Genomic DNA, 27,996 nt, shown 5'->3' with positions numbered 1-27,996 from the left:
TACATACATATCTAAACATATATAAACACTTAAACACTTGCAGGCTTATTTGCAAATCAGCACACTATGCAAATATAAATTCCTGATGAAATCACAAGCCGTCAGAAGCCAGAACAGGTGTCTGAAGGTATAAATGCAGAGCCTAATAAATATTTTATCGGCAACGATTTCAGAAATGTCATCTTTGAAAACATGAAAATACTGCCTCGGGAGAACCAAAATATTTAATTTCTCCAGGAATGATTTAAAAGGTAATTGTTTTTTTCTTTATCAAAACCATCCCAGTGGGAAGTTACCGGGGAAGATTCTTGGTGACTTTTATTCCCTCTGGAATTAGGGGAGCCCTAATAGCCCTGACCAGCCCTCTTTCATCAGAGTGTGAAAGCTAAGCAAGGATGGCGCTTGGATGGGAGACCACCAAGGAAGACTGGGGCTCCTTTGCAGAGGAAGGCAATGTCAAACCACTTCTGCTCATCCCTTGCCTTGAGACCCCCCACAAGGTGGAACTTCATGCGCTCATCAGGTGTCACTGGTGCCTGACCATGGTCAGAGCACTGGCCAGAGTTTGAATGAATAGCTGTAATAATTACATAGGACCTCCATCTTCAGAGGCAGTGTACCTTTGAATGCTAGGTACTGGAGAGAAAGCAACACGGAATGGGCTTCTTGCCTGCTTGTGGGCTCGCTGGAAGAATCCAGCTGGCCACTGCTGGAAATGAGATGGTGGGCTGGTTGGGTGGGTCCCACACAGAGGACCTAGCGAGGACCATGTGAAGATTGCTGATCTTACTGTTCCTATTCCCTCCCCCCCAGCAGCCATTTCTGATCCAATGCTGGAGTGAGGGGAGTAACAGGACGATCAGCACCGTCTGTGCCTTCTGCCAGTGCTGCAGGCTCCAAACTGAGGTCAGATCCAACCAGGCTCCTCTTGCTGATGAAGCCAAATGTTTAATGGGAAAGGTCATTGTGGAAGGTGATAGGCAATTTGCTGCCCTCCTTGTTTTAGCAGGGGTGATGAGGCCACATTTTGAAAGCTGCCTGGTTAAATTCAAACATCCCTTTGTTTCAATTTCATTACTCTCCGGAAAGAAACACTCATTTCTCTTTCCTTCTCCTGCCCATTTAAATGAATGCACTTTTGATGATGTTTTTGCATTAGCAAGATTGGGAGTGAAATGGACTGTTGATAACAGTTATAAAAAAAGGGAATTTAAACAGAAACAAATGTGGTTGCATCCACTTCATTTCCTACTGCAGCATTCAACCTTTTGACCGAGAAGGAGCCCCTGAAATATTTCAGTGATTCGGTTGATTCAGAATTCACCAAATCAGGAAAACTTGAATCCAAAAAGTACTAATTTCTTTCCTGGTGCACTTCCATAGTTACCATCCATTGTGCAATAACTCTCTCCTTGCCCCTTTCTATTTCGGTCCCTGGTCCTGGGGGCTTTGCCCAGGTTCTTCGACCCTTCACATCCCCCTCTTGCCTCTGCCTCTCCCTCTTCTGCCTGGCTTGTCTGGGATGGCCCTTTAGTTAGCATCAGGTAATGGAACCATTGAATAAGAATTTTTAAAAAGTTTGCAAGTATACTTTTTAAGTTTAGAAACTCTTGTAACAAACCTTCCTTGCATACCTGTTCCATTAAGGCTGCAATCCTATGCACCCCCGATAGGATGGGACTGCTGAAGCAATGCTGTATAGTGGTTGAATGCCCTAAGAAACCCAGGTTCAAATCCCAACTTAGCCATTTAACTCACTGGGGGACCTCTGGCCAGTCACACATTCTCAGTTTAACCCACGTCACAGGGTTGTTGTGGATTTAAAATGTGGGCACAACTATGTGTGCTATCCTGAACTCCCTAAAGGTAGGATGGGATAAAAATATGATTGCTGGATAATAAATAAACATGCAGAGAATTGCATGGAAACATGGTGGGGTAGAAGCTGGAAGGGCCTTCTTCTTCTCCTTTGCAAGGCTGAGTGAATGCGTGATGATCATGGAGAGTTTCCCTAATGGGTGCATGAATGCAAGCTTGCTCACACTCCTGTGAGTCAACACATGTCAGGCATCATGTTATGGTTGCCAGATCCAGATTAGGAAGCTCCTAGAGATTTGGGGCTGGAGCTTGGAGAGGACAGGGACTTCAGTGGGTCACAAAGCCATAGAATCTACCTTGCAAAGCATCTCTTTTCTCCAGGGGAATGGATCTCTGGAGTCTGGAAATAAACTGTAATTCCAGGGGATCCCCAGGTCCCACCTGGAGGCTAGCATCCTTGCATCACGCTGTTTGAGCTGTGTGTTGCCAACTGGCGGCAAAAGAAATCCTAACGAGCAGACAGAGCCTTTTGCAGCATGGTCAGATTCTAATCCCTGGAGGTCAGCCTGCTGGTAAAGGCATCGCCACAGATCTGGGTTTAAAAGCCAATGACACTACCTCACAAAGGGGCTGGGTGGGTCAACAATGCCAGTTTGTAACAGGTTGTGTTAAGTGAATCAATGGAGTTTAGGATTGCCAAATTTGGGTTGGGAAATTCGTGGAGACTGGGTGCAGAGCCAGTAGTGGGCATGATTTGGTGCAGGGAGGAACCTCAGTGGAGTATACACCAGTTTGGTGTAGGAGAGCCAGTTTGGTGTAGTGGTTAGGAGTGCGGACTTCTAATCAGTGCCACGGCACTGATAAAACTGTTCTGACCGAGCAGTGATATGAGGGCAATCTCAGCCTCACTCACCTCACAGGGTGTCTGTTGTGGGGAGAGGAATGGGAAGACTGTAAGCCGCTTTGAGCCTCCTTCGGTCAGGGAAAAGCGGCATATAAGAACCAACTCTTCTTCTTCTTCTTCTTCTTCTTCTTCTTCTTCTTCTTCTTCTTCTTCTTCTTCTTCTTCTTCTTCTTCTTCTTCTTCTTCTTCTTCTTCTTCTTCTTCTTCTTCTTCTTCTAATGCTATGGAGTCCACCCTCCAAAGCAGCCATTTTCTCCAGAGGAATGGATCTCTGTCATCTAGAGATGAGCTGTAAAACTGGGGGATCTCCAGGTCCCGCCTGGCATTCTTACTGGAGTTGTGAGATGTAGTTGTCGAACTGGGAGGGAATTGTGGAAGGACTGGTAGCACCAAAAAGCCATAAAGTAAGATAAGCTTCTGTAGGTTCATTCTAAATGTCTTATAATCAGCTTGTTTGCTGACATTTAAAAGGCAAAAATAAAACCAGTCCTGCTCAACACACTGTGTCTTTCATGTGAAATGATGAAATTGTTAATTAGAATTTTCAGTCTTTGTAAGAAAAAAATTAAAAATGCATAACCTTCTCTGTGCTGTGTATGTATATTTTATTGTTGTATAATTGGGGTGGGTTTCTGGGCAGAATTGATGACAGCCTTTTTGAAGACATAAAGAAATTATAAATGCACGCAGAGCATTTCCCCCCTCCCTCCCACAGCAAGGTACTCTCAGCGATTGTGGTCTTCCTTGAGCAATATGTCACCCACTGGGGATGGGTTGGCCAAATTCTCCAGGAAAGTTCCCATTGAGCTGGTACTTTAGAAGACTACCAGGAGTTAGGAACAAGGTGAATACAGGGCTACCCTTGAGGCTTTTCCAGGAGCACTAACTGGTCCAGAATGCGGTGGCAAGGGTCCTTACTAAGATCCAATGGAGAGCACATATTACACCTGTATTCTCCCAGCTGCACTGGCTCCAGATTGGAGACAGGATTGTATTTAAGGTATTGGTACTTACCTTTAAAAGAGCCTCTTGTGGCGCAGAGTGGTAAGGCAGCAGACATGCAGCCTGAGCCTCTGCCCATAAGGCTGGGAGTTCAATCCCAGCCGCCGGCTCAAGGTTGACTCAGCCTTCCATCCTTCCGAGGTCGGCAAAATGAATACCCAGCTTGCTGGGGTGGGGGGTAAACGGTAATGACTGGGTCTGCCATGAAAACGCTAGAGGGCGTCACCCCAGGGGTCAGATATGACTCGGTGCTTGCACAGGGGATACCTTTACCTTTACCTTTACTTACCTTTAAAGCCCTAAATGGCCTGGGACCATCATATTTGTGGGACTGCCTCTCTCTGTACCTTCTCCCTAGGACGCTATGCCAAAGAGAGAAAAATCTGCTAAGGGTCCCCAGCTCTAAAAAGATTAAACTGGCTTCAACCAGAGTCAGGGCATTTTCGGCCCCGGCCCCGGCCTGTGGAACACTCTGCCAGATGACATCAGAGCCCTGCAGGACCTTCAACAGTTCTGCAGCAATTGCAGCTATGGTTGAGGCCTGAAGTAACATCAAATTCTGTTGGCCTCTCTTCCCGACCCCCGCCAAGCTGAGCCTCTGCACTTCGGTTTCTGAATGATCCCGTCTGCTATGGATGAAGTCAGTTTTAATACTCTATATTTATTGTTAATTTATTGTTTTAATGCATAGATTTTAATGCAAATGTTTTATTGTTATTAATCTAAATTAATTAAAAAATTTATATAGGGAGCTGCAATTCCAGGGGATCCCCAGGTCCCAACTGGAGGCTGACATCTTTACAAGCAAGCCTCTCTCTCTAGCTTGCCCACTGTGCAGGGTTGTTAGGAAGACCACTTTCAGATAATGTATGAGAAGCATGCTGAACACTTAAAAGGACTGTAAGGTGACCCTACTGCTGATGCTTAGTGATTCCTCAGCAGACAACTTCTATCCATCTGTTACGTTTTTATCCCACTCTTTTGCCCAAGAGCTCAGGGTAGCTTATCTTCCTTCCTTATATAGCTAGGCCCTGAGTGGAGATTTAGACTCGGGTTTCCCTAATCATAATCTGATGTTCCACAGTGGTCCATTTCCCACTGCAGGTGGCGTGAACAGGGTTGCGCTAGGGGCAGAAAGCTTGTAGATGAAGAAGAAGAGTTGGTTCTTATATGCCGCTTTTCCCTACCCGAAGGAGGCTCAAAGCGGCTTACAGTCGCTTTCCCATTCCTCTCCCCACAACAGACACCCTGTGGAGTGGGTGAGGCTGAGAGAGCCCTGATATCACTGCTCGGTCAGAACAGTTTTATCAGTGCCGTGCAAGCCCAAGGTCACCCAGCTGGCTGCATGTGGGGAAGTGCAGAATCGAACCTGGCATGCCAGATTAGAAGTCTACACTCCTAACCACTACACCAAACTGGCTCTCAAACTGTTCATGAGTAGCTCAGAAGTGCCTCCTAGTGGCCAGTGGATGCCTGGTGGCCACCTTTCCCTCCAGACCTCCTAGTACAGGCCCTCATCCCTCTGCTGGCTGTTCTCCCCCCACCCCGTCCCCCCATCTTCTTTCATTGAAGGTGATGTGTAGAATCATGGGGATGAGACTGGCAGGAATACAAAGGATGCTTTCATCTCTCCTCTCTGCACAGGTACTTTGCAGAAAATCTTGATGGGAGGAAGGAGGGGCACTAAGAAGGGGATGACATCAGCATTGTCAACATCAAGACGATTTAAAAGGGATGTTAAGGAAGCTTCATGTCTGCAAAATGTGGAACATCAGCATACAGACAAGCGTTTGGCACTGCTGTGTTGAGGATTGTGGAAAGAAGTCGATATTCTCACAGTGATGGGTTTGGGCTAGGGGTGTGCATTTGGCTATACCTGAGCCAGAAAACTACCTACAAATACTTAACTGGTATTTTTCTTTAGTATTTCTTTAGCCAAATGCAGATCAGAGAATCTGACCAGCTATTAAAATAGCTGCTCCTGAATAAAACCATTCCCCCCCCTAGCTTTTTTCTAGGTATATTCGACTATACCGAATAGCTGCTGGTGGAGAGATTTAAAGGGTTGCAGAGAGACTTTCAGTTCTGTCTCTAGGACTTTCCCCCACCTTTTGCTGGTTTCCAGGGCAACAGGAGAAAGGGGAAAGTGGCATCTCTGTAGCCCAATGGCAAAAGTACCTTAGGAGGAGCTGTAGTGCCTTAAGTCCAATCATTGCCTTGCAGGTTTACAACTTGCAAGGTTTGTTGGCTTCAAATGTGAAATCCAACAGTAACTACCTTGCTTTCCCCATCTATTTCCCAGGGAACAGGAGGGAAGCAGCAGATTTGGCAAATAGGATTTCAGGTTAGGGGGAACACTTCTCTTTAGCCTATCACAGAAGTTTGTTCTTTTTTTAAAAAAAAATTCTTCTTTACCTGATAAGATATTGAGCATAAGTTCTTGAGACCCCCATAGTCCAATATATTTCAGACAGGGCTCTAGCTTTTACAGCCTAGGTAGCTTTCCCTTAAAGCCATCTGCATTGACCAGGTAAAAAGAAGGAGGTATTTGCTTTTTAAGAATTAGAGATGAGAGAGGGGAAATACCATGGGTGGTATAGTTTTTCTGACACACAAAGCTGCTATATATGGAGTCAGAGACTTCTGGTCTCTCTAGCACAGCATAGTCTGCTCAAACTGGTGGTGAGTGCCCAAGAGTCCCTGGCAAACAAGGTTCTTTCCTAGCACTTGCTAGGTCAGGTCCTTTGCTGGAGATACCTGGGCCTGGAAGTGGGCTCTCCAGCATACAGATGTCCTGCCACTGAGTCCAGTGCCTCCCTAAATATAAAGTTGAGTCTACCTGTCTCAGTGTATTGTGTTCTGGCTGGCTCTGGCTCTTTTACTGTACCTGTTAGTGGAGATCCTTCAACTGGAGCTGCCAGGGACTGAGCTGTGGAACTCCTGCATGCAAAGCTGGTGCTCTAGTTCTGAGCGATGCCTCTTCCCCTTGCATGTAAAACAAGTTGTCTTCTTCTGTAAAGCTGTGCTGGTACAGGCCCAGGTGAACTAGAGACAGCTGTGTTTTTCCACCTTGCAAAAATAAACTTTTCATAATGCAAATAAATACTGTTAATTTCTTGGCATGCCTTTTGTAGGCAACGCAAGAGATGACCTTTTAGGTTGTTGTTATTACTTTTTTATTATTAAATTTTTATTTCTAGAATGTCCCTCCCTAGCAAAAGGCTTGGGGTGGCTCACAACAGTTAAGGCTTCATACAAGATAAAACTATATGCACTTAAAACAATCTATTTAACTTATTAAGACAAAACCCAACAAAACTTGCTTCGTCACTAAGTCTTGGGGACAGATTAATCAAAGTGGGAAAGAGAGGAGGGTGGCAGGGTGGCAGGGTGGCCCATTCAGATGTCAGTGAGTGCTTAGACATGGTCTCAACTATATGCCTGGTGGAAGAGTGCCATTTTACAGGCCCTCTGGAATTCTCTCCGTTCCAAAAGGGCCTAGATCTCAGTGGGCAACTCATTACGCCAGACTAGAGCCAGGGCCAAAAAGGCCAGTCACACTTCTCTGGGGCCAGTGACTTACCAGCAAGATAAATCTTGCAATATACTGCCACTGTTACACTAATGCAAAACAGATATTCAGAATAGTTTTTTCCCATGTGCTTGTGGCAATGATAGCATGAGACTGTTTCAGTGGAGAAAATGAATCAGTCTGTATCTGTTGTTTCCTAGTGTCAGTTTTCTTCTGTGCCACTGTTCTCCCTCTCTACTTAATTAATCTTGCTTTGTCATTTAGGAAATCTTCAGGCAAGGAGACATGACAAGGAGTGAATTATGGGGAAATAATTCATTCCTTGGAGGGTTGTCAGAGGCAGGCCTGAAAGCAGTGGGCAATCCAGAAAGCTGGAGGTAACTGAATGCATTGTAATTCCAGAACTGACCCAAGGAAGTAAGGAAGAGGTAGCTCAAAGATCTCAGTGGGTGGCTAGGAGGAATGCCATGATTAGAAAGGAAGGAAAATCTCTGGTTTTATTTTAGCTGCTCTGACTACTCCAGTAGCCTCCCAATTTAATTTGATAATGGTGCTCACTGGCCAAATCAGGTGGGAAGACAGATCTTGTAGAACTTTTTCTGGCAAAAATCCTGTGTTTGCATCCCGCTTGTTGAGGGGTGTCAGTAAAGATATGCTCACTGTAGATTCTTGGATGAATCCAAGACTGACATGCATCACAAATAGGGCTTTCTTTTGAGGGTCACTCCCCCCTCCATCATAGAATTCCCTTCCTTAAGATCCACATCTCACTCCATCACTGATGTTTTTGAGGATGCTCAAAAGGTGTCATTCTCCGTCAAGCTTTTAATATCGAGAACCAAAACTGATGAAAGATGGATACGTCTCAGTTTTGTTCTGCCGTCAGGCTGCTTTCATGAAAACTATTCGGGGTTCTGTGTGTTTCATGGGAACAATTCCATGGGATTGTGTTCTTAAGATGTAAATCGTTTGGAAAACTTTATCATTCCAAGTGGAACAGTTCAAACAAAGGACATTCTTGCCTGGCAATACTCTTCTTGGTATGGAGATGCAATGAATAGGTTTTAGAGGTGACTTGCCTTAGCCTGCCTCAATATAACAACTTCATTGGTGATCTCTTATCCAAGTACTATTTATTGTATAACATGTGTACTATAGCCAGGAGATTCTAGATGGAAAATGTTTGGAGGTGGTTTGCCATCGCCTGCCTCCATGTTATGATTCCTAGTGCTCCTTGAAGGTCTTCCATCCAAATACTATCCTGCCTAGGTCCCAAGATCTGACCTGATCAGAAGAAGAAGAAGAGTTGGTTCTTATATGCTGCTTTTCTCTACCCGAAGGAGGCTCAAAGCGGCTTATAGTCGCCTTCCCTTTCCTCTCCCCACAATAGACACCCTGTGAGTTGGATGAGGCTGAGAGAGCCCTGATATCACTGCTTGGTCAGAACAGTTTTATCAGTGCCATGGGGAGCCCAACGACAGAGAATGAGGCGGATGGATGGAGTCACTGAAGCAGTCGGTGCAAACTTAAATGGACTCCGGGGAATGGTAGAGGACAGGAAGGCCTGGAGGATCATTGTCCATGGGGTCGCAATGGTTCGGACACGACTTCGCACCTAACAACAACAACAACAAATGGGGAGCCCAAGGTCACCCAGCTGGTTGAATGAGGGGGAGCGCAGAATCAAACCCAGTTCACCAGTTTAGAAGTCCGCACTCCTAACCACTACACCAAACTGGCTCTGGTTGATCTGGGCTATCAAGGTTAAGGTATTAACATTTGATACCCTTCTGTTCTTGAAAATTAAACTGGATCTCATGAATGTGGTATCTCCCATGGAGTGCTTCAGTTCCAATCAGGTTTATTTTGTTCAACGGTAGCCTTGAAAGATAGTTTAAATGCTGAATGGCTGATCTATTTTTACTCCTGTTAACCCCCCACCACTACCATCACTGTAGCTTTATTCGGGTAAGAGAGGGAATGTACTGTAATCTTCTGGGATCTCTGTAATGTTTGCTTTTTTGGGAGATGGAGGTAAACAAGTGCTCCTACAGCACTTAGCAGAAACATGAACCCTGCATCGGATTCTTAGACAGAAGCTTGTGCACTCACTCTGTCTCTTGGCTCCATCCAGCGACAGCTACAAATTTCTATTTCTCCCTCTCAAGTTCAAACACACTCCAAATTGTTTGCTTGTCCCCAGTCTAGGGGGGGGGGACAAAATCATATAAGCCTTGTAAAATACAGGAAGGCTGAAACATGACTGTAAATCACCCTTAATGCATGGAGACTGCTGGTACCACTGAAGCTGCCATTCATGCACAGATGTGTATTTTGATGTTGCCTTTTGGCAGAGTAACAATGGGAAAGGCGCCAAAAAAGTGGCACAGGTGAATTTGGGTTAGCTCTGAGTAGTTTTGAGTAGTTTTGCCTTTGAAAGACAGGGATTCAGACCTCCTACCCATTCTTTATATTAACCCTCTGACTGCCATGGACACAAAACACCACATTCCCATTATCCCAGAGTTTCCCAGAATCAATGTACAGCATGACTTCATTCCTGAAATCTCTTCTCAGTGATCCTATTTTGGTGAATTGTAGGACTAGCATGGAGTTGCTACTCTCAAAACATTCATTGTCAGGTTGCTCATTGCAGATGTTCCTGTCCTTTTCAGAGTCCCTTGCCTGCAAATATGGAAGGGGTGGAGTTGCAGAGCCACACCCATGGCACCTGTGCACAGTATTTTCCTGCTTATGCCACGGGACCACAGTGAATCCTCTTGGATGTCTGGAATTAAGAGAGACACTCCTTGTTTAAGTACTGGTGCTTCTCTCTCTCTGTGTTTTACAGATTAATTATGGGGTTTAAATAAACCATGCTCAATAATTATGGCCTATGTGTGAATGTTCCTAGTACAGAAGATTTGACCACAAGGGGGCAGCACCTCTGCTTCATAGCTCATCGAAATGTGGAAAACAAATACATGCAGTCCTGCATACATACTCTTTGACTTTCGGCCAGTTGAACAGTAAACAAGGTGGCGCACAGAGGCATGCTGGGATACATCCTTACTCTAGGTGTCAATTGACTGAGTTACCTTTTCTGGATCTTTAAAGCTATACAGCCTCCTTTAGATGAGAGGAGGAAGCTTTGTGGGCTTTGAGTTTTCTCTGCCTCTCCTAGACCTAAGCATGATTTAGGATTTTCTCATCCCTGTTGCTTCATCTCCAAAATCTCTGTTTCAATTTCACTTCTCTCTCGTGAAAACGGAGCTTATGCGTCTGTTTCTGAATCGCTTTCTGTTTCCTGGTATTGACATTTCCCCCTGTAGAATGTAGGCATTTTCCAGTGCTATTTGCGCATCAATAAATCAGCATGATGTGCATATTATACATTTAAATGACACTTTAAAAAGCACCATAAATGAATCTACAAAACCAAGTACAGAAAGCCGAGAGCTGAAACAGCCAACAAAGGTATATTGGCGAATATATAAAGAAACAAAAAGGGAATTCTTGGCTCATCATTACTTTTCCTGTTGCCCTATGACCTGAATAGCTCAAGCTACCCTGATCTTGTCAGATTTTGGAGGCTAGGGTCAGCCAAGGAATACCAGGGTCATGACATGAAGGCAAGCAATTGCAAACTACCCCCGAACGTCTTCTGCCTTGAAACGTCTCTTGCCTACAAGGTCACCATAAGTCATCTGTGACCTGGTGGCAACCACCACTGCCACCACCAGCTTTTGTTGTCAAGAGCTGAAGATCACCCATTGCTTTGATTATTACCTTAATACCTTGAAGCTGCCAGAGTAAAAGCATCAGGCTCTGAATATGACATTTCATTTATTGCTGTTGCCTGTGTGAGTTCCAGAGACTGTGCCACCAATCACTAGGCCTAGCCTTAGACATGACAACATGTTCTAGCGATTGATTTATTATATCACTGTATGTTCAGTCATACATTTTGCAGAGTAATGATTCATCTATATCCAGCCACTCACAATTGCCTGGTTGTTGCTTTTTGGACTAACTGCAAGTTTTTGCATTGCTTTAAAAGGTAATTCTATGTAATTGCATTATAGTAATTTAATCTGGATGTGAGACAAGCATGGCCATATCTAGAATTACCAGCCTCAAGGTGGACCTGGAGTTCTCCCACAATTACAACTGTACTGAAGAAATTAGTTTGCCTGGAGGAAATGGCAGCTTTGAAGGATGGACTCCATGGCATCACATCTCTGCTGGGCCCTCCCTAGGTACCACTCCCCAAACTCCAGGAGTGCCAATTCTAGCCAGATCACAATATTCAAGGAAAGTCTTTAACTGGAGCATCAGCGAAAACTGATAAAAGGCACAGGGTGCCATGGAGGAGACCTGTGCCTCCAGTCATATGCCAGGATCTAGCAGCAACCCCAAGCCTATGAACCTGCTCCTTCAGAGGGAGTGCAGTCCCCTCAAGAAGAGGCTGACTCCTCATCCCTTAAGTAGCTTTCATTGACCAGCAACTCCTCAGTCATGCCTGGCCTGAGACTTCGTTTATTGGCCCTCATCCATCCTATTACCTTCTGTAAGACCTACATAGACCCACTGACTGAGCTGTAGGGTGAAGACTGGGTTTCATTCACATGTTGATATCACCTCACTCCATATCCCCAGGCAATTTCTTCCATAAGTTCATGTAGATGAGGGGTGGGCAAACTGTGGCCCTTCAGATGTCCATGGACTACAATTCCCATGAACCCCTGCCAGCCCCTGATGTAGATGATGGGCAGCCCTAGGGATCCCAACAGCTCAAATGCCATAGGGCCAAGCAGCAGTCTCTCACGCCATTTTCTTTAACTGGCCGACTAGGTAAAAAGAGAACCAACAAACCTCGATGCCCCTTTCACAACTTAGCCAGCTTCTCCTGAACAGTACCAAGGTTGATGGTATCAAAAGCTACTGAAAGTTCCAACAGAATTAATATGGCTGCAGTGTCCTGTTCATTTTTGTGGCAGCCAACACTTTTTCATCCCAAACCCAGCTACAGCTCTGTTCAACTTTAACACAGGGAGAAAAAGAAATTTTCTGAAAATTCCGAGGCAATAAAGACCAATTCTTGATTGATAAAATAGGCTTATAAAATGTCACACTTATATATGGATAACTAGAAAATATATGGAAAGTTATCATCAGAGACTGATTTTTTGCTAAATACAGTTCAAATATTCAGCAAAGATATAGCACTGGAATTTGGCTTCGACAAGTGTGAAGAATTAGTGTTGATAGCTGAACAAGAAGAAATCAAGATGCCAAACAACAACAACATCAAAACATTGAGTATGAAAGAAAACTACAAATATCTTGGAATTTCAGACACTGACAACATCAAATATACACTTGTTAAGAAAATAACAACCAACAAGTATTATCAAAGAGTTAAAAATATATTGCAAACAAATTAAATGGAGGCAACTCAGTAACAGAAATTAACAATTGGGCAGTCCCAGTTCTAAGATACACAGCTGGCATTATTGATTGGAAACAAGCAGAATTAGAAGCAACAGATTGCAAAACTTGCAGGATAAGGACAATGCATCAGTCATTACACCCTAGAAGTGACCTTAACTTACCTAGATAATTAGGTGGAAGAGGTATCCTGATAGTTAAGCAAGCAGTTGAAGAAGAAAAATGAGCATTGAATGACGACACCAAGAAAAGCAAGGAGAAGCTTCTAGTTGAAATGTACATATCAGTCTTATTTAAGATTACAGAAACTAAAGAAGATTGTAAAAGATTGAAAATAAAACTCACTTTGGCAACTGGAAACAAAAGCATTTGAATGGCCAATATTTCAAAGACATAGGAAACAAAATTGATAGTGAAAACACCCGGAAGTGACTCCAAACTGAGCACTTGAGGAACAAAACAGGAGGACTGATTTTAACTGAGAAAGAGCAAGCACTCAAAATGGATAGTATGAAAACCAATATTCAGAAGGCCAATTATCAGGTGCTTATCTATGGTGTGGCAAGCAAGGTATGTTCTCTTGGCTCTATATTGGGAAGGCACCACTGGGCCCTTCACAGCCCCTGAGGAAGAGTCCACCTTACTGCTTCCATCTGCCATTGGTGAACAGAAGCTAAAGTTGGTTAGCTCAAGGAGTGGACATGTCAAGCCCAGGGATGCCACCTTCCTCTCAGGAACTTCCCTATGTGTGAGGGGTGCCACTGTTCACAGCTCTCTGGTCACTGACTGAGCCACGCACCAGGATCACCCTTTGTCTGAAAGTTCCATATCCACAATCTTCTTGAGCGCCTTGCCCAAGAATTTGTTTGCTGAGTTTTAATTATTCAGGTAATTTAGGTCTAGGGATACTTTCTTCAGGAGAGCGCTGGTGACTGCTTCTTTCAAAGCAGTTGGAACTTGAAAAGAAGTGCTTATTGACCCCGGTACCCAACCACCAAAACCTGAGTTTGGTACTATTGACCACCATGGGACAGGATCCAAACTCTCCTGTTGCCCTTGCATGACTCTTGATGGAGTCTGAATGACCTGGCATCACCCAATACCTATACCTCAACTGATGGGTTCAGGGAAAGCCCATAAAAATCCCTATTGCCCAGAAAGGAAGTCCTACCTCTGAGCTCTCGCTGGAAAAACAGGAAGGTGAACTGCCAGAAAGGCAATATTAACAGGGCTCTCAGATGCCTGCCTGCCTCCCTATTCTAGCACTTGATCACTGGCAAACCACCCCGTATTGAGTCTGCCATGAAAACGCTAGAGGGTGTCACCCCAAGGGTCAGACATGACCCGGTGCTTGCACAAGGGATACCTTTGCCTTTACCTTATTTAATTTACAGTTTCTTACATAGAGATGACTCTGTGTGTGTGTTTGCATTTGTTTTATTTTGCTTTGTTTTAGTGTAAGAGAAAACAATATCTTCAATATGAATCTAGAAAAAAAATGCCCAGGATCTGGGAAACACTGAGAAAAAAGTTCCAAAAGCAACAAGAAAATCTGAAATTAGAATGGTATAGAATGAAAGATACCAGAATATTTAAATTTAGTTTTGACTGAAATACTAGTGATTTATGAGAGAGAGAGAGAGAGAGAGAGAGAGAGAGAGAGAGAGAGAGGAAATAGTGTTTATTTTCCAGCTCTAATTGCAGCAGGATTAATCTTTGCCCTCCAATAGAACTCACTAATAACTGATATTATTATCTCTGATAATGATACTATTTTCTTTCAATGTTTCCACTTTCATTGTTCGTTTAAGAGCAGTTCCATGAAGGTTAGCTTGGGGCACGATGCTGCATCTTGCTCAGAGAAATAAAGCTCTCTTTTTCTTTCTTTTTTTTAGTGAAATGAATTTTGTTTTTTTTTAATCGCTGTGCTAAAGAAGTAGATGTTAAGCAGGGCAGGTTTAGCACATAATAAAACCTCACAAATGGTTTCATTTTCACTCCTCACCTCTTAAATGTAGATACTTTTGGTCTTTGCAGGGAAGCTTTTCTTCTGCTATTTAACTTATATTATGTGTCGCTTAAGGAGAAAATAAAATAAGGTTGTGAAGATCATAATGCAGGAGAAATGTAAAGAAGAAAGGACCTTTGTGACATGAGAAAGTCTATGGGATGGTGCACTGGAGCTGTAATTTTTCTTAAGATTCTTAGGAAAGGAAACAGTATTTCATTAAATACTTTGAAATTTGGCCAAAGCTCATGATGCTGTCAGTGTTCCAGTAAAAGGCTGTATGTTTTATTTTACTGCATTTTTTAATGTTTGTATTCATAATACTAATGAAAAGTTTTGCATATCATACCAGTAGAATGTCATGGGGTGAATTTGGAAGAAAGCTGCCTGGATGAGTTCAGTTTTTTATTTGGTTAGGCTTACCAGCTTTTTAAGGAAGGCTGTGTGTCAAAGAATTGAGGCTTTTGAATTCTGGTGCTGGAGAAGACTCTTGCGAGTCCCTTGGACTGCAAGGCGAACAAACCAGTCAGTCCTAGAGGAGATCAGCCCTGACTGCTCCTTTGAAGGCCAGATCCTGAAGATGAGCTCTCTCAGCCCCATCTATCTCACAGGATGTCTGTTGTGGGCAGAGGAAGAGAAGGCAACTGTAAGCCACTTTGACCAATTATGTACAGCAGCGGCCAGGCCGTGCTGCTACAAATGTCTTGCAGTGTGGCAGCATTCTCTGCTAGTCCAGGGCAGGAAGATTTCTCTGTGCCTTACCACAGCAATGCCGGCAAGGGAGGGGAGGCATGAAAGGGCTTTTTTCACTGCATGAAGGTGGGAGAGTGGCACAACGCTATCCCACCATCGTGGAGGTGAAAAAACGCCTTGTTCAGCTCTGCACCACCATGAAGTACCATGGAGCTGAATGTACTGCGCGGAGAGGAGCCAGACCTGGAAGGCCCAGCTTTTCCCTATATGCATGGGCCGGCATAGCTGCCGATGGCGCCTGCAGTACAAAGAAGAACAATGAAAACTCAATATTCCTTTAACGTGGGTCATCGGAGGCCCTAAAGCAGGCCAGGACCAGGAAGGGGTCCTGTATAACCTCATGCAATGTCATGTATAACCAGGGATTTACTCCGCTGTTATGCAGGCGCAGGCCTCCCCGTCCTGTGCATAATCAGTCTTTGAGGCTCAACCTGGTAGTAAAAAGCAGGGTACGAAAATCATGTCTTCTTTTTAAAAATATGTTTTACAAGATTTTTGGAAGGACCTGGCATTGTCTTCAGTTTACTTGTGCCTTCTCCCCAAATGGTCAGTGATGGCCCTGGAAGGTGTGGGAATAGGAAAGGTCCTGGCCAGACAAACCTTTGTCTACCAAAGCTCCTCTATTGGGAAAAATCGTGGTTGATCTGTTGGGGGCAGCTGAAGTCCAGCATGGTGAATCCTCTTGGAGTTGGTTGGGAGGATGGGGTTGTTTTGTTTTTTACTGTGGGGGTGTGGGTTAGAGGGAGAGTGGGGGGTTACCCTGACCTCACGCTCTGCCAGGCAGAGCGGGCCACTTGGCACTTTGGAGCTTGGGGTTGGCTGGGAATGGGGACTTGGCTCCACAATCAGAAGGTTGAAAAAGGCTAGGTTAGAGGTTGGGACTGGGAGAGTTTTTGGTGGGTCATGGATTTTGACAGCCAGCAGCCTGGTGGATGTTTAGCACATCAAGGAGTGGGGACTGGCAAAGAAGGGAAAGGGGTTTGCTGTCATAGCAAAAATCAGGGCTTTTCTGCACACAACAGTGAAATGCTTACCTAATGTAGTCGTTATATTCTGGCTGCTCCGCATGACATTGCCATGTCCAGTATCTGGGCAGCAAACTGTTCGTTACATCCTCCATTTTAAAGCGTGAGTTGGGGAATCGCATAAAGTGGATTCACCAACCTATTTAGCACTAGTTACCAGAGAGCAACCAGCAGCCAACCAACAGAAGGAAGGTATGGAGGCTCTAACGTGCTAATGTCGCCTGCCTTGTGCCACCCTCGCACCCACCTTCCTCTCCCTTGTTCCCAGGGACAGTAATTTCTTTTTAAAAATGACTAACTTACTGGAATGAGCCTCTTGTGGCGCAGAGTGGTAAGGCAGCCGTCTGAAAACTTTGCCCATGAGGCTGGGAGTTCAATCCCAGCAGCCGGCTCAAGGTTGACTCAGCCTTTCAGTTCTCCTGGAATTATATATGATCTCCAGGCTACAGAGATCAGTTGAAACAAAAACCAAAAGGGGGAAAAAAACTGGAACTGGAACCATAAAAACCCAACCAATGGCAGTTAGGATCTTCAAAGGTTGAATGTCTGTATTAATGTTAAAATTATATGACTTTTATTGTCCACAATTTTAAAATCTTTAGAAATTAAAAACATAGCTATGGCAAAACAATGTGCTGTGCACTATATGAACCAGCTGTCCTGGAGAAAATAGCAAGTTAGGAGTGTAGACTCTGTGTTATACCATAAAGCAGGGGTCGTCAAAACTGAGCCCTTCCAGATGTCCATGGACTGCAATTCCCATGAGTCCCTGACAGCAAATGCTGGCAGGGGCTCATGGGAATTGTAGTCCACGAACATCTGGAGGGCCGCAGTTTGACTACCCCTGCCATAAAGTATAGGAGAAAAAGTAGTGCCTCTCCACGTACTTTATCAAATCTTTCATAATTTCCCAAGACAGAGCTGGCAAGCCTGGATTTAACACATTGCAGTGTAATGACGTCCAGTTCCTTGCCTTAAGTAAAAAAGACTTGGAGTTTTGATTATTCCTGAAGATATAGGAGCCCCCCCATACCCAAAAAATATAGCTAAACTTCTCAAACTTAACTGAAAGCTCTCCCCCACCCCAACCTCCAATTTCCTCTGATGCTTTGTCTCATTGGGAGCTCTCTCTGACTTTGCCTTAGGCAAAATTAAGCAGCATTTGCAACTCTATAGAACTCTCCTGAGATATTCCATGGATTTCCATTCCAACAAGAGGGGTCAGGTTGATGTTTGTGTTTTGTTCAGCACCTGGCATTCCTGCTGGTGCTACAACACAAGCTAGCCGTTTGTGCACGGACCTATCTTGCTTAAGGTAGGTCAGGAGACTTGTCAGGGTAGCTAATAACTGGTCTGTGTTTCTCCCCAAATACCTATAGCACATTATGAGCTATGTATAGAAAGAGGAGCTGGCTGTGTGGCTGTGTTTAAAAGCTTTTAAATTGTCCTGAATTTAGGGTGTCCACTTTGCCCCATGCATTGCAAAGACATAAGCACAAAGGCCAGGGCACCTCCAATTATTAGCTGTTAAAGTTATTTATATTATACAAAAACGCAGCCGTGTGTTTTGAATTTGACGTTTTCAGACAGAAAAGAGCACTCTGCCTGTCAAAGTGCTTTACTTAAATGTTAGATTAGATAAATTGTCCACCTTTTAACTCATGGGAATCGATTAATGAATCTATTTGAATTTAAATAAAGGTATATGTAACTAAAATCTCATTATAAGACCCTTCTTCAAGTACTGAAGAAAGGATAAGATTAATTTCCAGTTTACTAATAGAAAAACTGGCACCTGTTTTTAGAAGAGAAAGTAATCTCTAATTATTGTTTTAATTCCCATCAACACCATGTCCAAAATTAAAATCAGTATATTTTCTGGGTGATTATTTTTTCCTTATTAAAATAGTACTGCTGATTTCCAGTGTTCAAAAAATTTGTTGGTTCTCTATTGAATTGTACTGATATCCTGGGACTAGGTTGTTAGATTCTTTTGGAGATGGGTTGTAGGTCTATGGCAAAGAATGACATGTTCCTGCTTCAGTCTCTGGTATCTGCAATGAAAGAGGCCCAGGTAGCTTGACCCAGTGATGGACCTGAAGAAGGAGAAGAGTTGGTTCTTATATGCCGCTTGGAATCTCAAAGCGGCTTACATTTGCCTTCCCTTTCCTCAACCCTAAATAGACACCCTGTGAGGTGGCTGAGTCTGAGAGAGCCCTGATATTACTGCTCGGTCAGAACAGCTCTATCAGGCTGTGATGAGCCCAAGGCCACCCAGCTGGTTGCATGTGGGGGAGCGCAGAGCCCAGCTCTCCAGATTGGAAGTCCGCACTCCTAACCACTACACCAAGCTGGCTCTCTAGTGGTGCTTCTAGTGAGAACAGATAATGCTGAGCTAGATAGACTTATGTTTTGAGCAGTATATAAGGCAGCGTGTATGTTCATATTTTGGACAACATTTTTTTCAACCCCCCCCCCCCCCCCGGGGCTGCCCCAGGATCAGTCCTTCATAGCTGGGGAGATGATAGCAGTGGCAACATTTCTCTTAGTCTTTTTTCTTCACATGATATCGGTCTGATTCTCAGTGAAGTAGGCAGTGCCTCTTTGTACTGGACGATGCCTCTTTGTGGAGGAGGTGGGGTGGGGTGTGGGTCTCGCCAGACCAAATGCTTCTCTATATGGAGAAGAAGAAAATCTGTGCATACAATTCCGCGTTTTAACCTGCAAACCTGTTAAAAGAAATTCTAGCAAAACAAATTAGACCAATAAAACAGTGCATTGCAAGGGTGTAAAATAAAATATAAAACTCCAGAGCAAAAGATTACACTTCTCTAGTTTTCTATGTGCAAATAATCTGTTGGAAGGCAAGATCATTCAGTGACCTCAGCTGAGTATAGACACAGGTTAACCCCCCTATACTACAGGCCTAAACTGATATACTATACTTGGAGAATCATTAACAGAATTCTTATTGTCCACATTAAACTGCAGTTTCCAGGATTCACTGGGGGCCAATTATGACCATTAATAATAAAACCTGTATGTATTTTGAATTGTGGGGTATTTTATTGACCTAATTTGTAATGCTTTCTGTTTTGCTAGAATTTTTTTAGCAGGTTTGCAGGGTAAAAAGTGGAAGAAATCCAGCAAGTACTGAGTGTGTGGGTGGACATAACATAAATTTACAGTGGTATTACCATATCCTCTCTTACTTTCTCTTCCTTGTTTAATCATTCATAATATTGTTTACCCTTTTTTAACTGCTTCAGTGCCCTGAGGTCATGTTTTTCAGAATGTCTCCTCTTTTCTGTGTAGGAGGTAGAAAATATAAATATGTGTATTTCATTTGAAAACTAATTTAGTAATATTTAGGACTCCTCTTTCAACACATGCTAGATTTTTTGCAATCCTTGCTACTAAATATATTATTGAGCAAATACCAAATCAGCATTATTACATGCATATTGAGAGGTAAACATCCATCTAATTTCACAGGGCTTATTTGTAAGACCCTTTATGCATGGTGGCAGCTTCCCCGCACTGGTGTTGTGCCGTTGCGGCGGGGCACGATGCCCAGCCATTTCCTGTGTATGCACGGGAGCAGGGCATGCTGGGTTGCCCCGGTGTAGCGCACATGTATGCGCTTTACGCCGAGGCCAGGAGGGCCCGGATCGCTGCTGGCCGAGGTAGGTGAAGCAGTGGGGGTGGGGGAGGTAGGGAGGGGCCAGGCCCCCTCCACACACACTGGTGGGGCCAGGAGGTCGTCCCTGCCAGCTCCGTGGCTCCACGGAGCCTGCAGGGGCGTGCGGTGTCCCGTAAGGTTGGGGCTGGGCAGGCCGACAGGCCTGGTGCTGGCAATTATGCACAGCACCGGCCCACCACAGCCCCAGCTTACCCAGGAAGCTAAAGAAGATCCCGCGTTTGCTTAATGCGGGCCTTCTGTAGCCCTGGGCCGGGAGGTGCCTGCACTGGCGGCGGCAGCGAGCGTTATCGGGGATTTTCCCCGAAGCGCTGCTGCCCCCAATGCAGGCAGTACGGCCCGTGCATAATGGGCCTAATTGAGGATTGCATTATGTGTGGTGCTTTAACGACATAATCGGCAAGTTTACTCAGAAAGGAAATCCCACTGTATTCACTGGGATGTACTCTGAGGTATGTGTGCAGAAATTGCACTGCAAAAGTGCTGTTGGTGGTGGAAAGTGCTGTCAAGTCACAGCTGACTTATAGTGACCCTGTGGGGGTTTCCAAGGCAAGAGACATTTAGAGGTGTTTTGCCATTTCCTACCTCTGCATCACAACTCTGGTATTCCTTGGAGGTCTCCCATCCAAATATTAGCCAACCATACTTAGATTCTGAGGGCTGGATTATGCAAGATCTGGGGTGTGCATGACTGAATAGGAATGTCCTGCAGAGGGCATCAGAAGAGATGTGTAGTTAAGATCAGGAACTTCCTGGAATTTTTCAATCTGAGTCCTGATTGGCTCAGTTGAAGACTTCCTGCTCCTTAAGCCCCCAGAACAGACAGAATGAACAGAACAAACAGACTGAGGATGCTCTCTCTCCTCTTTCTACTCCAAGTCTGGTTTTTTTTAGCAGCATGGTGCTTTGGTCCCCTGCATATTTAAACTCTGCCCACACTGAGTTCTGATGACAGCGTGGCCAAGAGTATGTTAATTTCTAGTATTCCCTAGCAGTAAGTCCTACCAAGCTCAGTGGGATGTGCTTATAAGTATAAACACATATAACATCAGCTTGCATAGGTCGAGAGAGAAGCAAAAAGGATGTTTGGGAGAAGGCTCACTCAGGACTAGGAGAGGCTGCATCCTGTTTGTGTTGCATATGGTAGTGAATGAAGCTGCTTTATAATGAATATGATTATTGGTCTACCAGGTCAATGTTGTCCACTGTGACCATCAACGGTTCTCCAGGGTCTTTCATATCTATCCCTTATAATCTTTTAATGAAATGCTGGGGATTGAACCTGGAAACTGGGACCTTGTGCAAGCATACAAAGCAGATGCTCTACTTCTGAACCACATCCCTCTTCCGGTAGATTAACAGCAAACCTATCTTTAAAAAGTACATGACCTGTATATTAACTACATGAAACAAAATGCCATGCCTATATTAGTGACATGCTTAGCTGCACCAGGGGATGAATGGGAACATGTGTTTAAGGTTCATTTGGGCTCATGCTGAAGACTAAGGGTTGGATCAGAAGCTTTCCAGAAGTCAGTGGTCTGTTGAGACTCTCTGGCTGAGACTAAGCGGTTGGATCCCAAGACTCTGCCTTGCTTCCTTCAACAGCAAATAGCTTTTTTCCAATGTAGAATACTTCTTTCCTTCAGAAGAATCCTTCTTTTATGGTAGGAACTCCTTGGGGTTTTTTTTTTTTGCTAGATGCATTCTTTTTTTAAAATACACTTTTATTAAAAAATGGGGTAAATACAAAGGTAAAATCTTTTTTAAAAGGTCAATAAAAATAGAAAAAAAAGAAAGAAGACAGAAAAGTAGAAAAAGATGAAAAAGTTTTCAATTTTCTCCATTGCAGTACATGTACAAATTACAAATTTACCACTTACTTTAGAGTTACAAGCATAAGAAAATTATTTTTTCTAATACTTTTCTCTTAATCATCAAATCCAGAAATCATCAGTTCATGTTTTTCTGTTTTGTGCAAAAAGTCTATAAAGGGTTTCCAGCCAGCCATCAATATACTGTTTTTTCTCTGAACAAAGAAAGAAGCTTGGCCATCTCTGCAAATTCCTTCATCTTCACCAACCATTCATTTTTGGTGGGTAATGTCATATCATTCCATTTTTGCGCATATAATAGTCTTGCTGCTGATGTCATATATAAAATCAAAGTTCCATTACTTTTTTCTAGTTCTGTCCATTATTCCCAAAAGAAAAGCCTCTAGTTTCATTTGTACATTAATTTTGAAAATCTTCTGGATTAATGAATGTATTTGTAACCATATTTTTCCTTTATTACCATATTTCCAACATACATTTGAAATACTTTTATACATTCTAATTTTTCTGGTGTCATATACATCATATTATAAAAATTCTCTTTAATACAAGAATTTATTAGGTGCAGTCTTGATGGAGGGCAGTCATACAAGCCAATTTCATGGAAGAGCAATACAGGATCCAACGCAAAATATTTGGGCTGGTTTCATTCTTTAGATCACGCCTTAAACTCTGTCTGCACGGCATTGAAAACTGAATAAAATCTGTCTAAGGAAGTAGTTCTGCAGTTTAGGTACCACAGCAGAGAGGGCCCTGTCTTTGGTGTTAGGCCTCCTTACCCTGAAGGTAGGGGCCCAGGAAGAAGGTGTTGGATACTGATGGAAGGAGTAAGGAGTCCGTCTGGTATACTTGTTCTCATCTTCGTCAACCAGAGATAATGTGATGGCTATGCTTCCCTTGAAGAAAATTTTTAGCTCAGTCTTTAACTCCAACAAAACTTTGATTAGGCAAGCAGCATGGCCTTCTCAGTGCTGGAACCTCAGCTGTGGAATTCTTGCCCTAGAAGTACCCATCTGTTAGGTATGTAACTGTTTAGTTTTCCGGATTTTTTCTTTCTGCTTTTCTTGCTTAACCGATAAGCAGGTCCTTATGGGATAAAGCAGGCTTTGGAGTACCTTGGTCCAATATAGCAGGGGTAGTCAACGTGTGGTCCTCCAAATGTCCAATCATTTTCTGGTCCCAACTGGTAATGCAGTTTCTTCCCTTTCTACACTTGTCCCTATCAGCAGCAGCACTGCTGAATGAAATGGAACAAACTCCATGTATACCTCTGAAACACCAGTTGTGTTTCAATGGGGAAGCGTTGGCCTTCCAGGCCAGCTGGGGCTATATACCAACATTTGAGTCCAATAGCACTTTTAAGACCAATCAAGATTTATTCAAGGCATGAACTTTCGAATGCAGGCATTCTTCCTCAGACACTAGAATAAGGATCATAAGAATAAGGATCGTACAGATATAAGGCAAAAGTAAATTAGTAGCAAATGAGTAGCAAATGAGTAAACTGTGTCATAACATCCAAATTCTGAATAATTCATTGCTTAAAAAGCTAATGAGTCTTTTGGGTTCAGTTGTAGTTCACAAAAATGTTGGAGAAATAAAAATGTCAAGGTCAGTAATTAATGGCAGACAGTTTCCGAGTTGCGTAAAATAATTAAACGAGACTAGTTGTTTGCCCCATCCATCTCCACTCAAGCATGGAAGCATCCCCACAAGTGACAAACTGTGCTGAGTTTGTTATCTTGTCCTGAGACCAGAGTTAGATTCTAAAATACATTACATACTACTTACATCATATTACAGTCATATTGTCCGAAACAAAATAAAAAGAAGAGAGGATTGTAAGGAATGTGGTTATAAGAGTTGAATGAGGTTAGCATACATAGTAAGATAAGAAACCAATGTCCTTGTTGAGTCCTGGGTATTCCATTGAGTGTTGTAATAACTTGCATTTCTGCAATCTCCCTTTCTTGAAGTTCCTTTGCAATAAAACAGCTACTTTGAGGTCCCTTATTGAAGGTCCTGGAAAGTTGAAGTGTTATACAGGTTTTTTAGTCCTGTGATTTTTAATGTCAGTCTTGTGTCCATAAATTCTTTGGCGAAGGGGTTGACCTGTTTGCCCTGTGCAGAGAACAAAGGGGCACTGTTGGCATTTAATGGCATACACAATGTTAGAAGATGAGCATGTGAATAAGCCTTTGATGGTATAGTTAACATAATGGGGTTTGCATTATGATGTAGATGAACCACCAATCAGATGCATTCAGGGGAGGGGACATGGAATTAAAACAGCCCAGGAATTGGCCAAGTCAAGCTAAGCAGCTCCTGTAGCACTATAAGAAATCACTGTTGGGACTGGCCAGCTTCAACCCAGCCATCAAAACAAAACAGGGTAAAAGGCCTGCTGGAATTCCTAAACACTTCTAAGATCCTGGAAAGAAGTTTCCTACTAGGAAACTTGCAAAATGTATATTCTCCATAATGACTCATTGCAGTTCCTCTACTTTTTTTTGACAATAATATAATAATAATAATTTTTAAATGGCCTCATGTGCCAGTTATGAGCCTCTTGTGGCGCAGAGTGGTAAGGCAGCCGTCTGAAAGCTTTGCCCATGAGGCTGGGAGTTCAATCCCAGCAGCCGGCTCAAAGTTGACTCAGCCTTCCATCCTTCCGAGGTCGGTAAAATGAGTACCCAGCTTGCTGGGGGGGTAAACGGTAATGACTGGGGAAGGCACTGGCAAACCACCCTGTATTGAGTCTGCCATGAAAACGCTGGAGGGCGTCACCCCAAGGGTCAGACATGACTCGGTGCTTGCACAGGGGATACCTTTACCTTTACCATGTGCCAGTTGCTTTACAGGAACAACAGTTGGATCTTTACCTCTGGGGAATTCCAAATGAATTTGTAGCACTTTACTAATGTTAAAGGCACTGTGGGATAAGAGTTATAAGAAATTGTGTTAATATACATATGTATATATAACCGCACAGTCATTACAATTTCAAAGACCTCTCAAATTGCATTCAGTTTCCAGGATGTGCTTTAATTTTCCTCCATAGTCCCAGCACCAAACTACATGTTACCAAAGAGAGTGTGGTCCTAATGCAGCAAACCCCTAATTTTATTAGCCTCAGTCTTACCCTTCTCGAATATGGCACTAGTAGCAACTAATTTAAAGTATAACCCAGTACCGAAGGCTTTCAAAAAAACAGTTTGGGAAATTAAATAATCTGGAGTCCAAGCTATATAGACTCACTCCTGATAAACCAAGGTGTGGGTATCATTTCACATTTTAAAAAAGGAGAGTCCAACATAGGTGGAAGCACTCCCGGCTAGTCCAATCTGGAGTGACTCCACATACCTTGGGCTCCGGATTAGGAAGTGGGTGGAGTCACTCCAGTTTAACTAATCCAGAGCGCAAGGTATGTGGCCGCATTCCGGATTACTAAATGTGTGGAACCGCTCCAGAGTCACTAAAGCAGAGGCGAAGGTGTGTGCTGAAAATAGCAGGAACCGGGTTGGGCCCCAAGTTGGCAGCAGGCTCCCTGGCGGAGAGGACGCGGCGTGCCCTGCCCGAAGCGCGCTTTTGTGTGCCGCCCGAGTGGGGCCGGGCCGGAGGCGTACTCGGGGCCGCCTCAACCCCCTTGGCGCCGCCGCCGCCGCCGCCGCCACTGCTGCTCCTCCAGCGGAGGAGGCGGCCGCATCCCTCCTAGGCAGTGATGGCGACGGCTCCTGCGCGCTCTCCAGCTCGGCGAGGCTCGGCCGGGCAGCGCTGAAGGCGGCGTCAGGAGCCCGAGCAGCGGCAGCGGCGGCGGCGTCCTCCGGCCCATGCCCCGGGAGGGGGCGGGGGAGCCCGAGCCGCCCACCCGCGCCGCGGCGGGGGCATCGCAGGCTGCTGCTGCTGCTGCTGCCGCCGCCGCTGCTGCGCGGAGGAGGGAGGCGGCCCCGGCGGGCGCTCTGCATTGTGCGCCGCGCAGCAGTCGCAGAAGGCAGGCCCGGGAGGAGCCGCGCTCGCCCGCCTTCGCCCCCGACCCCAGCCCCAGCCCCATGAGCGAGCCGGGAGTCTCCGGAGCGGCGGCGGCGGGAGAAGGAGGAGTCGCCGCCGCCGCCGCCGCCGTTGCTACCGAGCACGCCGCAGCGCAGGTAAAGGCTGGAGGTTGCCCGGGCTCAGCAGCGGGGCGCACCGCATCGCTTTCCCCGCGCTCCATGCGTCCCGGCCTGGGAGGCAGCCGCCACCGGTGGCCCTCCGTCTGCGGGGCTGGCTGGAGGGGGGCGCTGGGCGAGGGGAGCCCGTTCCCGGGAAGCCCCTCTGGGTCAGGAGGCTGCCCCCCCCGGTCCCGATCCTTGCCCCCCGAGCCGGGTCGGGCCACACAAAAGCGGCCCTCGCAGACTCTCCAAACGGCAGCCAGGAGCAGCCATGTCAGTCTGGACAATTCACGTTGGGCAAAAATCAGCCCCTCGCCTTTTGCAAGCGCGTTCTCCAAAGAGGGGCTTCCCTTTCGACTCGGAGACGGCCCGTTCGGGAGCCCCGTTTTGCCCTAGCCGGGCTCCGGAGCTCGGCCCCTCCTTGGACGCGCCCCGCAACCCGCGATTCGCCTTGTTTTCCCCCCACGAAGGGCCAACCTTTCTCTTTCTCAATTTTTTTTCTAATTTTTTCTCCAAACGCAAGCTTTTTTCCTATTAAAACGACGCCACCTAGAGGAGACTATTTCGTAAATAGAGAAAAAAAGAAATTAAAATTGGGGGAAAAAAGGAAATCTTTTCTATTTCTTTATTTTCGAAGGAAAAGTTTCAATCCTTGAGATGCCTATTAGGAGTTTTAAACGGCTTTTTCGTTTGGTTTTATTAGCTTGCTCTCCGGGATTTTTTAAAGCACTCTTAAAGCAAGCCAGTGTGTGTGCTTGTGGTTGCTGTCAGCAAAATTTGTTTTAAAGCAGGAGTCCTTTTTAATATGCAAATTAAATTAAACTTGATTTTGAATCAGATGGGGGGGGTTGGCTGAAAAACAGATTTTGTTATGCCGATTGTGTTTGGAAATGAAATCGAGTTGTTGGAAAACCTGAGCAATTTCAAGAAATGATCAGTTTGAAGAAGCTGTTTGATTTGTAAGGAAGCAATTAAGAATTGTACTTATTGGAAATTTCAGTTAATTTAATACAGTTAAAACAAATTTTGTTTTTATAACAATCAAAAGTTTCTTAAGGTTCTGTTTTTAAATATATGCCATTTGAAATTTTCTGAGGACACACCCCAATTTTTTTTTTGGGGGGGTAGATAATTTTAGGGTTTTATGCAAATCTGATTTTGAAACAACCCATTTTCAAACACAATCCAAAACTGAAACGTCACAGAGGGTGAAATTAAGATTACAATGAAGTCTTTGTTCTTAAATGTCATATGTTTTCTGAAGCTATTTGTTTTCTGGCACAATTAAAACCTAATTCTGGCATTTTAATTTTAAGCCTTTTGCAGTGAGGGGGAGATCCTTTTGTGTATGCTTTTGCCTATACATTAAGACAACACAAAATGTTACAAATGTAATTTCTTTGTATTAGTTTGTGCTTCAAGTGTGCCACTGTATTAATTGTGCATGCAAAAATAATAATTAGAACAACTAGCCATGAAGTTGTAGATTTTTTGTGTGGAAGAAGCAAAAGTGCAAAACAGTAATTTTTTTTCCTTTTGAGTGATTCAGTATTCTATCCCCTGTAGCTAAATGCTGATTTCATTTAAAAAACCAAAAAAACCCAAACCTAACACTAACTTATGACTTTTAATGTGTAAAATTGTATTACTGTGTAATATTAAGGTTATTTTTGGACTACCCACTTGAGTTTGTTGTGGCAAGATTTGTCTCTGAGTTTTTTTTGGTTATTGCTTCTGTTTTTGGTTTTTTTCTTTTTTTGTATTTGAAAAAGAGAGTGATCCTTTAATTCTTAGAATTTCCATTTAAACAAATGTCTGTG

General features: G+C 44.2%; 1 protein-coding gene and 1 long non-coding RNA gene across 15 annotated transcripts in view; one reads left to right on the top strand and one right to left on the bottom strand.

The window, feature by feature from the left end:
* Nucleotides 1-27,996, top strand: part of ZNF618 (zinc finger protein 618) — a 191,090-nt gene that overhangs the window by 36,878 nt on the left and 126,216 nt on the right. For 11 of the 14 annotated variants that reach the window (XM_077305169.1, XM_077305172.1, XM_077305163.1 and 8 more), the window contains exon 1: nucleotides 25,720-26,173. The exons of 2 other annotated variants lie outside the window; for them this stretch is intronic. In XM_077305169.1, the coding sequence (XP_077161284.1) occupies nucleotides 25,859-26,173 (315 nt within the window). In that variant the 5' untranslated portion in view covers nucleotides 25,720-25,858. Of the gene's footprint in view, nucleotides 1-25,441; nucleotides 25,521-25,719; nucleotides 26,174-27,996 lie in introns of those variants that run through there. One more of the 14 variants, XM_077305166.1, reaches the window with a different exon arrangement.
* LOC143821328 (uncharacterized) lies at nucleotides 23,382-25,722 on the bottom strand. The gene is made up of 2 exons (XR_013225767.1): nucleotides 24,863-25,722; nucleotides 23,382-24,149 (listed from the first exon to the last, which is right to left on the bottom strand). It is a non-coding gene; the product is annotated as an uncharacterized LOC143821328 (long non-coding RNA).

Source organism: Paroedura picta, chromosome 12, assembly GCF_049243985.1.
Source record: "Paroedura picta isolate Pp20150507F chromosome 12, Ppicta_v3.0, whole genome shotgun sequence".
Taxonomy (NCBI): domain Eukaryota; kingdom Metazoa; phylum Chordata; class Lepidosauria; order Squamata; family Gekkonidae; genus Paroedura; species Paroedura picta.
Note: the sequence above shows the minus strand (reverse complement) of the source record. Positions and strands in the feature narration are given on the sequence as shown.